The sequence below is a fragment of the Diadema antillarum genome, unplaced genomic scaffold (assembly GCF_040938485.1).
Source record: "Diadema antillarum isolate AM-2024a unplaced genomic scaffold, OU_Dant_1.0 seq00000539_RagTag, whole genome shotgun sequence".
Taxonomy (NCBI): Eukaryota; Metazoa; Echinodermata; class Echinoidea; order Diadematoida; family Diadematidae; genus Diadema; species Diadema antillarum.
Window position 1 is genome coordinate 814,474 of NW_027271487.1, and position 12,270 is coordinate 826,743.

Here is a 12,270-nt window from a genome sequence, read left to right on the forward strand (position 1 = left end):
CTACATACATATATGCCAAGTTTCATTTTGATACCTCAAATGATTACTTTGTGTACAAAATCGATTCTGGACAGACGGACAGACAACCCAAATAACATAATGTCTCCTGCGACACTTCATGGCGGAGGCATAAACAACTAGATATATCGCTACGGCGACTGATATGCCTCCGCCATAATGCATGGTTCTCCTAATAGGTCTATAGTACAATGTCTTGACAATGTGTGATGACAGTTTCAAACAATTGGCAAAATATTAAAATGACAGGTTTGACACAAATGTGCTGAATGTTCACTTTCCTAGAACTAGGTTCAATTGGATGAATGATTAAAATGTCAGAGTGCAGGTATTTGGGGAACTGATGATTTTTACTTGACTTTTGACCCTTTTATAAGTTTATGCATTGAGTAAGTTTTCAAGGTATTGAGAAAAAGTATAATTTCAGTATCAAATGGGAAAATAGCATTATCTAAACCTGGCCTTTGACCTTTGACCTCACAGTTCCAAAGAGAATCACTGTTAGGTTGAACATGCATAAATATGTAAGTTTCATGATGATACCTATAAGTGAGTTACTTTTGAGATATGGAGGAAAAAGTGCAATTCAGCACTTTCACTTGACCTTTGACCTTTTGACCTTTGACCTTTTGGCAAAAAACTTCCCACAGAATATATATTGGGTAATACATGTATACATCAAATTAAAAAAAACAAAAAACCTTCATTCATTGCATAAATATAAGGAAAGTAGTGATATTTTGAGGAGTTGACCTTGACCTTTGACCCCTGACCTTTGACCCATGACCCCCAACTTCCCTAGATAATCACTGCCCATCGGTACAAGCATATATACTAAGTTCCATGAAGATACCTTGAACCATTTGCGAGATATGGAGAAAAACATGAAATTTCAAATTTTTTTTTCACAAAATAACCTGTGACCTTTGACCTTTGACCCTGTGACCCTAAAATCCACACAAAGTATTATCCCCCAAGGATATACCCTCATACCAAGTTTGATGTAAAACCACCACACGGTTCTTGAGATATCAACAAAAACAAAACGAGACGTACGGACGGACGGACGGACGGACGGACGACCCGAAAACATAATGCCTCCGGCCACTTCGTTGCGGAGGCATAAAAATATGGTTCACATTCCTTCTCACCAAACAGCGGGAAGATGCCAACTGCAAAGGCATAGGGTGCAGAGAGAGCAATCAGAAGGCAAATGGTGACGGGGAATGCCAAACGTCGAGTGATGAATGTCAAGTTGAGCTGGCGTAGACCATCCTGGTAGACCTGCTCTAGTACGTCCTTTAGCCACCAGCTTGGTCCCATCATGGTGAGGGCACACAGAATTTTGGCCTGCAGTACTCCTAGAGCCCAGTCCTATATAAAATTTAGATATATCAATGGCAAGGTATGTGGAAGAAATACACTGAAACCTGTAAAGACCACTCAAGAGGGATACAAAAAGTGGTCTTAAAGGGCAAGTGGGCTTTGTAGACGGGTTCACATACAAGTATAATGCTCTAGATGACAGACTGGTTCATTCATTTAATCAGCAGGAGATCTTTACAGACAGGTGATTGTTATTTGCAGATTCAACTGTTCTAGCAAGTGTTGAGAGTCACCGAAGAATATCATAGGAGTGGCATATATGTTTAATTACCAATATCTCCACACATACTCTCCTTTATCTTCATTACAACATGATTTCTCTCATTAATATCAATGCTATCATTACTTCTATCCTCATTATATTCAATCTCATCATGGAAAAGATTATCAGCTTTGAAATTTTTGAAGTAAGAGCCAACCTGCTGTAGTTCATAAAGAGCAATGCACATGGAACACTCTAAATCACAATATTTTGATAGCATATATGGATGATACTATAGTCTTACTTGTCTGAGGAAGAAGACTGGGGTCTGATTCAGTTGCACCCGTTGTGGTATGACAACAACAAGTTCAAAGAGGAGTCCAAGAAGAAGAGGCACTACTCCCAGCAGCATAATGGCCACAACAATCGACTTCCAAGCCTGCAAACAATAACAAAACACTTTTTTTTTCTTCTTCCATTAAAGACTAATATATCCACATTAAAACAACAAACTTTTGTGTGTGAAAGCACAGCACAGTGCATCTATGGATGAGAGGTCTAAAAAAATGTATGCACAAACCACAGCACGAGCTGTGAGAAACACACTAGCAAGCTAATACCGCTGCAAGAATGGGAGTGTGTAGCTTATGAATTGCAGCAGAATTGCAACACTTGTACAAACTTTATCATGGGCATGTGAACTGAACAACATGATACATAAAGGCCCCGTCACACAGCCCAAAAGTCACGTAAACGCATGAATCATGCAAGAAATTAGAGCCTTATGCGATACATGCATGATTTGTGCATTTCATGACTTTGTCTGACGTGGAACCTTCGTAGTTGTCCGCCGATGTGCGCCAGATCAGCGCATTACGCGATTCCAGGTTTTGAGCAGCTCAAAACTCAGCTTCGCGCAAGAGTTTACGCTGTATTGTGCTGTTTTACATAATTTTTGTGTAGTTTGCATAGTTCTTATGCTGACAATGCGCGAAATATGCGTTGAATATCAGTGATCATTCACGAAAATGTTGTCGTTATGGCGTTCATGTGCAATTCATACGCAGTTCATTAGCGATAATGAGCAGATTATGCGTGGTTTTCCGTGGACCTCAGTCGTCCCGCACAACCACGTATTCGCCCTATTTGGGGCATGCCTATGCGCTGAAAGTGTGTGGTTTGTTAGTGATTTTTGCGTGATCTTTCTGTAGTTCTTGCGCAATTCATAGGTGATTTTCATTGTGTAAATCAGCAAAAATTCTTCACGGACAAGCATGCACAACCAAATTTCATGCGTGATTCATGCGTTAACGCGACTTTTGGGCTGTGTGACCGAGCCCTAAAAGACATCAGGGGTCTCTCTTGTATAAATTTGCTTGGCAAACATGTCAAGTAGACATGCAGGGTCTCATTACAGTGTTTACTGTATAAGTTGTTACTTTTTCGAGGGCTTAATTTTTGTGGATTTTGTAAATCACTGTTGGGCCACAAATTTAACAACTTATGAAAATATTGTGAGTGCACTTAAGCTAGCCTTTATGTCAAATCACAAAAACATTGTATGAAAATATGTGTGACTTCCTCATTCATGGAAATATCTGTATGTGAAAACAACAGCTTCTACAGCACACAGACCCTCTTCTACTGTTGTGTATTGGCGCTCGCTGGGTGCCATGTGTTATGACATTATAGCCGTGAGAGGCACAGATTCAAACATACAATTACGCTGAAGTCATCAACGAAATAAAGAAGTTGTGGAGTCCAAATATAATATGCAGTCGAAGTCTGTTTATTACTGACAGCAAAATAGTAAAAGTGTAACATAGGAGTTACAAGAGTTACAAATATCTCCAATGCCGGTAACACAGATAAAATCACATGTTCAAAGAGCAGATGAAATGCTACATTCTCATCTGGCTGAAAGCCTGGAGTAGAAGTCCCTCAATTCCACTTTCAGAAACTATATCTAAAACTTGGGGGAAAATCTCATCCTGAAAAGCACATGGTCCATACACAATATGATTGGTCAATTCAACGTTGGCATGGAAACGTAGGGTGTGGTCTTACTCATTTTGGGGCCTGAAACAAAGAGCGTGTTTCTACTGAGAGCACCTCACATCCCTGGCATCGCCACAAATTTTGTCCAACGCAGCACCTCGTATTTTACGACCAGTCGAGCTGTTTCTACTGAGCGATAAAATACGAGGTGATGCAAAGGTGACGTGCAAATGCGGCGATTCCGGAAGTCAGGTATTTTTTTTTTTAAAGTTACAGATTTGGGTCACGCGCGCACTGTCTTTTAATACGATCTGAACCGGGCCTGCTTTGCTACAACTGCGTCGGCTATTTTTTGATAAGCCATTTCTCTTCGTCTTCCCATCCAATATACCCCGAACTAACATACTGGTATCCTGCCACTGACTGATGAGAAATCTTTGGAGATCGAGGGTCCAGTTGAGATTTTCTCAAGGCTGCGACATACTAATGTGGTACTCTCGCGATTCGAGACAATATAAAATGAAATAACGCGGTGTAAAATCAAGTAAGTGATGAGGGCTTAGTAATGCAATAAGTTAGGCTGTTAATCACGCGAACAATAGATGATGAATGCCACAATTCACATGTAACGTAACATATAGGGCCTATAACACATACAAAAGCGAATTGGTACAAACAAAGCATGATGCGAACACGGTCGCTGTGTGTACACACGTATTTTGTACACATGTGTCGAAGGAGTGTGTGCGATGAACCGATTGAAAAGCGTGGGGAGAAATTTTAGACGTCCGATACACCACGAATTTCGCTACCCGGTGTGTTTCTACTGAGAATCGTCCGTCGCGTCACCACGCATCGACCACCTCAATAGATGGACGACGGAGCACCTCGCATCAGCCGGCATCGGCCACTACCCGATCTGTTTCTACTGAGGAAAAATTCGAGGTGTCACCACGCATCGGCCGGTATCGGCCGGCATCGGCCGGTATCGGCCGGCATCGGCCGGTATCACCACACATCGGCTGGCATCACCTCGAATTTTCGTCGCTCAGTAGAAACACGCTCAAAGGAACAGTGTTGCGGTAATGGGAGATGGATTTGTGGCAGGAAGGGAACTGGATAAGGGGTGATAACTTTCTGACCACGATGGGAGGCGATACTTTGATGTGGGGTTGTTAGGAGGAAACTAACCTGGGGAAAGCCTTGGTGGTCCACATAAAGACTCCTATTGACATGAGGGGGGATATTAATGATGGACAGGTGTTGGGGTTACTGTGCTATGGGTTATTGAACTATTAAGGAAAGGACTAAAGCACAAATGGAAACTATATTACATAGTTAGGTAATGGAGAATTGCCTAACTCTATGCAACACTACAATCCTTTTCACTATGGTATCTCCAGATTCTGTGTCAAGATAGCATTTATCTTTAGAGTGGTGTCAAGAAAGAATTAAACTTTGTGTTTTCACAAGCTCGTTTGATTGTGAAGTGCGCCCTGACTGAGGTCAGAGGTCAAGTCAGGTGCATGTGTTTTGTGAAGAAGAAAAATAAAGTCTCTTTGACCGGTGACCTGATATTGTTCAGTAGTATTGTCTCATTTCTGTGACAATTTTATGGCAACCCTGCCAGGACTAAGTTTTAGGTCATAAGTAAAGTAGCACTGAGTTTGCAGTGAAGGTCCATGCAACTGTGTGTGGAGGTTTTATGTAGAAAGAGAGGCGGTTCTGGGCAAAAAGAGTAATTTTGCAATTCGATGTTGCAGGCTTCTTGCCATGTTTTCAGCTGTGTGAGCTCGCAGGTCATACACTACGCAGCGATAGGCGTAGGGCAGGGCTGCCAACTCGCACGGAATGACCTTGAGACTCATGCATTTTGACCAAATCTCACGCTCTCACGCTGGTCTAACATCATCTCACGCACCATCTCACCCCTCCGGGAGGGGAGGGCGGACGGGCGGGGCTGGGCACGGGGGGCGCTGCGGCCTCAGAGGGGGAAGCTGCGAGTTAAGCTCCCTAGCCTGTTGGTGTATGGCTATCTCCTCTCTGAGTCGAGGGGCCAATTGCCCAGAGGAGCTAGGGTCCCTGGAAGGGTACCCCACGGGTAAGCTGGGCGCTGTGTCGCTCCGAAAAGCTGAGCGCCTGGAAGGTGAAGTCGTGGCGGCGCCGGGTGGTAAAGACACCGCGCAGGTCTGTTTCAGCTAGTTACAGTGTTCCATGGAAGGAGTTATAAAATCACACACAGAGCAAGTCAAAATTGAACAGCCTTTGTTAGTTTAAACTAGAAATGTCGCTACAGCGACTGGTTATACCCCCGCCAAACAACATTTCATAAGCTTTGGTCAAAACAACATTTCATAAGCTTTGGTCAAAGAACTGAGGAAGTAGTTAAATCCGCAAGATCTTTCCTTGATCTTCTGCCATTAATATGCCGTTACCATGGCAACGTACTTTCGGGTACTGTCGAAAAATGCGTCTTGCACATCTACAACCAAAGGCACACATCTGTACCAAGTTTCATGGAAATTGGGCAAAAACTGAGGAAGTAGTTTGCAACACAAAATTTTCCATCATTTTGGCTCATAATATGTGAGCTGTTACCATGGCAACATACTTTTTGTCACTGTCAAGAAATGTGTCATGCTGACCTATATCCTGAGACAAACATTCAATATGAATTCCATGAAAATTGGAAGAACACTGATGAAGCAGTTTTGCCATGAAGCATTTTGCCCTATATTTTACCAATAACATGCCGTTACCATGGCAACGCACTTTTTGCCATGGCGGAAATATGTGTCTTGCACATTAACATATTCAGATGAACATCTGTACCTAATTTCATAAAAATTGATCAAAAACTGTGGGAGGAGTTCGCGACGCAAGATTTGTACCCATTTTTGCCCATAATATGCCGTTACCATGGCAACGTACTTTTGGGTACTGTCAAAAAATACGTCTTGCACATCTACAACCCAAGGCACACATCTGTGCCAAGTTTTATGGGAATCGGTTGAAAACTGAGGAAGTAGTTCGCGACGCAAGATTTGCAACGGACCGACCGCCCGACCGACCGCCCGACCGTCCGCTGATTCCTATATACCCCCTTCAAACTTCGTTTGGCGGGGGTATAATTATGTGGAGGTATGTAAATCCTTTTTTCAGGATGAAATTCACCAAGAGGGACGATTTCACGCGTGGAAATCATTTAGACGTTGGAATAGTGTTTGTATACCAGGGTTTCATAGAGAATTTTATTATGATAAACCAGACATGTATAATCATAGGCAGGGAAATGTTTCTATGGAAGTGTGACACGCAGTCAGATTGATATGCCTAACGGACCAGTTGTTTTCTTCTCTCTTGGCAATAACTACACTTGTGGTTTATCAAATGTCTGAAAAGGTATACTCAGTGCATATATGCAGTTCATTTGAGAAAGATTAGATGCTCTTACAGATTTAGAACAGGGCATGATATCAGTGCTGGTTTGTATTAAAGTAGGTTTAATAGAAAAAAAAAGTCACTTTGCTCAGAGTGTTAAAGGAGACCTCTGGATGATTTTCAGATTTTACATTTGAACAACTTTAAATTAATTAAACTGAGGACAGAGTTTCAGAATTTATGATAATTGGGATGAAGAATAAGAATATTTTCAAAATTTAGAACAAATTGCAATGAACAAGGATGATGACATGGCAGAGTCACCATAAGAATGCATGAGTTGGGGCTCAAGGAAGCAGAACAAAAGAAGAAGGCATGCATACATTATACACAGGTGAACTCGCAAGCAAGTGGTATTGTAATAGAATTACACTGCTACATTTTTGAAATATGTGAACCTCCTATGTCATCATCCTTGTTCAGTGTCATTTGTTTAAGGTTTTTCAAACTATTGTTTCTCTGTTCAAGAACCACAATAAATTCCACAAATCCATACATGGAGTTGTCGATTTATGTACTACATGATGTGAAATTATGAAAATCGTCTGGAATGTCCCTTTAAGGATGGATGTAGTGTGACATGCATGGCAAAAGTAGTGCCATACCTACTCCAAGATGAATCAAACAAGGGTTTGATTACCTATAAAAGGTAGTCCTTGTAGGCAAAGTCAGGAGTTCTACGTTTAGATACAAAATCATGTGAGCATGGACGGAAAGTACTAGGGGTGTGGTTGATAATTACAGTCTCATTCAACACAAAGGATTTGTTCAGTCAGTTTGTATAAGGGCCATGTGAAGACCGATAATTCCTTGTGGTTCATAAGTTATGAGGTTAGACTATCTTAAATGGGGGGCTAATTGTCACAAAAGAATTCCGTTTTGTGTTTCAAAAGCTCCTTCGATTGTGCGAGGCACCTGTAAGTGCACCCTGACTGAGGTCAGAGGTCATGTCAGGTGCATGTGTTTGGTGAAGAAGAGAAATAAAGTCTCTTTAACCAGTGACCTAAAACTGTTAAGTAGTATTGTCTCATTTCTGTGACAAGTGGCATGTGCAGAATTTGAACTGAAGCACACAATCTAGACAGTTGAAAAGAAACATACCAGCATAGACATATACTTTTCTTTTCCTCTGAAGAAAAACATTTTAATCAGTGTGCCTCACAGGTGCAAAAATTCTTCACAACCAATCTGCCAAAATTGGAGTTATGCAAATGGCCTTGAATAAATTAAAGGAAAGTGATGTCAAACTGCTTTACTGTAAGTGGCATTGTTATTAGCTAGCTGACCCTGAACTCTCTTTGGTGGTCCAGGCTCGAAGAGCTTCAATACACAAGAGTACAGAAACAGGACAAATATTTTCAGGCTTTGTAGCAGAATATTGCATTTACTAGTATGTTCTGGTTCAGGTTCTACTATGAGAAGATGTCAGCACAGGGGCCTTCCATACTCACAAGCATGGCATACTCCTTGACCTTCACCAGAAGCAGCTCCATGCCCTGTGGCACCCAGGTCATCATGACTGAGCCAAGTCTTAGCACTAGCCAACAAATGTACAGGCCAGCAGCTCCAGTGTAAAGCTCATGAACCACAGCTCCACGGCCCATCCACAAACCCATTATGTGGCGACCTAGTGTGACAGGTAGAGTCATGCAGACCAGGCTGGAGATGAGGAGGGTCAGGCATAGTAGAACCACCAGAAGCAAGACCTACACCAGACAAAACAAGGGCACACCATGTGATTAAACAATTTCACAGATCTCATGGAAGGCATCTTAAATATCATGCCTAGCCTGCAGACCTCTATTAAAGTCAGTGGTCAATGCTGCAATATCAAACATGAAAACTACATGTACATAAAACATTCCCTCCCAAAAAAAATGTTCAGAGAATCCCAAATTATAGGCAGTTACTATATGACACTAGCCATCATTACCGCTCACCACAATATGCTGATAAGGCAGGACTACACATTTTTTTCTCTCTCTCTTAAGGCCTGTTTGGGCCACTAAAACCTCTACAATTGAAATTTGGGGGGACAGGAAGTGAAATGCAGTGGCTCAAAACTATTTTAAAAAAAAGAAGAAAAAAAGAAGAAAAAAAGAGCAATCCACTTTATTTCTTTATTTTGTGTGTAGGCCTATACCGTTTTTCAACTACATAGCAAATAACTTGAATCTATTATGTCTCTTAGTATTTCATTTTGAATCATGGTTATCAGAGCCAACCTAATAAACTTCAACAAATCATTAGCAATGCAACATACACAATGTATATTGCAGAGCTACCAAGTCTCACGCATTCTGCGTGAGACTCAAGCATTTAGGGGCCATCTCACAATCTCATGCATGACACCCATCTTTCTCATGCATCGGGCGAAGTCTGCAACTTGGACCTATAATAATGAGCATAGCTCAAAAGATTAAAGTGATAGTTGCAATTGAAGGTATATTTCCCTTTTGTCTTTCAAAATAAGTAAAAAATAGTCACTTAAGTATGCAACTGATCGCACCATTAAGAGCTAAAACTTGAAAAAGCTCCCTACCGTAGGAGGACACAGGGGGGAAAAACCCCTCCCACACCCTCGCTCGCACGCACATTCGCATGCCGAGATGCCGAGTCATGAAAATCTCACTCATAAAAATTTTTTGAACTTGGCATCCCTGATATTGTACATATGTATATTAATGTAGATTTTGATTCATCCATGGAGTATGATAACAATGCATTATAAAATGTTCTACTGGACTTGCTTGTGAAAATCACAGAGAGAGTAGCTTTGTGACTCATCTCGACCACTTCTGCTCTGACTGGCTAGCGGGCATTCACCCGAGATGGATGAATGAGCAATGTTGCTGCTTTTAAGGAATTTTCTGGATCACCTATTTGTATGTTGGTGAATGGTTGTGTCACAGTTCCCCTCCTCTGTTGGGGGAAGGACTTTCCGTGTTCACATATACAGCTTTGTAGACTTCTCTTTTAAACCATCTGTTTTTGTTTTGTTTTGGTTTTTTTGTAAAGGGTGGCAACATCTTTGCCCTCAAAATGGGTTAGAAAATCCAAGAACAGAAATGGAACAATGCAGTATATCAGTACAGAATTCTGTGTGAAGACAATTACATCAGTGATACCAAACAGCCTTTCAAAACACATCTTTATATTTACCAGCACTGTAGATCCAGGTCAGCGGTGACCAAATAAGCTGTGTTCACTCACCTGATCAATGAACAGCACTGGACACTGTTCTGTGGACAAAGAAGTTGCCTTCCTTGACAAGAAAATCAGATAGTTTGGAAGAGGAGTCTAAAAAGCTCTAGCTATATCTGTGAACACAGAAAATCCTTCCCTTACACGGGAGGGGGACTCAGACACAACCTTTCATTAATAATCAACATATCAGTTACACGGAAAATTCCTTGATGTCTAAACAATGAAGGCAGCAACATTGCCCTATTAATCCATCATGGGTGAATGCCTGCCAACAGGTGAGAACTGAAAAATAGTGCTCTCATTGTGATTTCTACAAGTTACACGAGTCAAACAGATTTAACTTCATTTAAAAACCATTATCAAGTTATTAATATCAATATTTTGTTACCATGTCGCTTTTATTATCACCTTCTGTTATTGATGTATTAATAATTGATACTGTCTTGATTCAAATATTGATTTGTCAAATAATTATCACTGAAACTGAGAATACATGCACCATGAAGCTGTAAACTTTGTGTATAATAATTAATCCCGCAGCCTGCAACTGTGACTTAAATTTCCAAAATGCTACCATGTGCTACATTACGTTAATAAAAAATTTCATTGGTTTAAATAGAGCTCTGCATTAAGATGTAAATTCAGATTGTATTCACCCCTAGATATGCATAAAAAGATCAAATCATTTTACAAGGTGCGACACTAGTGGTGGACTGACGGTCTCAGATTGATAAAAATCACAGTTGGTCATATAACTTTTCTTCAGGAATGGCCAAATTTACTGACCATTTCGACATGACCAGCAAAAATATCACTGTCCAGGCAAGTCAAAAGAAAAAGTTCAAGTCTGGTGAAAGATTATCACATAGTTCAACAAATTTTATGCAAGTGATCTCATCAGGTTTGATTTTGAGTACAGTAATGATTGAGAGGACTATTTGCACATGTGACCTGTCATGTTGAAAGCATCCAAAAGTCGCTTGCACCATACCTGAGAAAAATCAGAATTTAGTTGAGGTACCGAGAAAAACGTAGTTTTGATTTTTGGCTGATTGGAAACAATAGAGTTTTGTCTACCATTAGCTAAAATTTTTGGATGTTACATTTACCAGAAAAAAAGGGTGAAACTTTTGATTATTTGTACACATTTTTTCGGCTTGCCCATTTTGCTTGCGCAGCTTGAGCATGGGCTTTGCAAGCGAGTTTATGAGTGCTCTGCCCCCTGACAACTGCTAGAAGCTGATTGGCTGGTGATAATGTATTTCACTGGAGTTATCCATTGCCCAAGTTGAAGTTACTAAAGTATGATATATCATAAACTTGGAATGATGAATTGTTTCTATTAAAGAGAACAATGAATTTTGGCGTGGCTGAAATAAATAATAGATAGCATGCTGATTGGATGATTGGATGTAATCCCGGTACAATGATAGAAACATGCAGCTGAAGGGGGGGGGGGGGGCGGAGGGGGTCTGGCAGGTTATAATGAGATCGTCGGTTCTGGGTGATTTTTCTAATTATATCCCGACACTCGTTGTACCCTAAAACTTGAGAAAAGTACACTGTACATAGACATGCTCTGGTAAATTTTGGATACATGCATTGTATATAGATGATGATGCTATGCTGATGCATGAACAGAAAAACAGGAAATGTGACCATAGTGCGAGAGCATTCTCATGATAATTATGATAATATAGAAAACAGGGAACTCGCCAGCGTAAATCACCCTTGTCGGCGGCCGAGAAGCGTGCGGGTTTTGAAGAAACAATTGCAGACAAGGGTAAAACTTGCCGACAAGGGTAATACCACGCGTGTGAACTTGCTTGACGAGCTAAGTTCGGACCAATTTCTCGCCTTTTTTTACTCTTGACTATCTGGCTAGAAAAGAAGCTAGATGTTGAAAGGAGCAGCAGTTTACAAGCGCAAAAAGTTATCCACACAGTCACCGCACCGATCACAACATAACAACACGGCTCAACATAGCTACTAGCTGCACACCATATATCACACACTTG

The 12,270-nt window shown here is 41.0% G+C and overlaps 1 protein-coding gene across 2 annotated transcripts in view; it reads right to left on the reverse strand.

Moving 5' to 3' along the window:
- Positions 1-12,270, reverse strand: part of LOC139734685 (E3 ubiquitin-protein ligase MARCHF6-like) — a 231,794-nt gene that overhangs the window by 16,282 nt on the left and 203,242 nt on the right. The window contains exons 15-17 of one of the 2 annotated variants that reach the window (XM_071645477.1): positions 8,497-8,751; positions 1,911-2,045; positions 1,170-1,392 (exon numbers count right to left, since the gene is read on the reverse strand). In XM_071645477.1, the coding sequence (XP_071501578.1) occupies positions 1,170-1,392; positions 1,911-2,045; positions 8,497-8,751 (613 nt within the window). The remainder of the gene's footprint in view (positions 1-1,169; positions 1,393-1,910; positions 2,046-8,496; positions 8,752-12,270) is intronic. The other variant, XM_071645478.1, reaches the window with a different exon arrangement.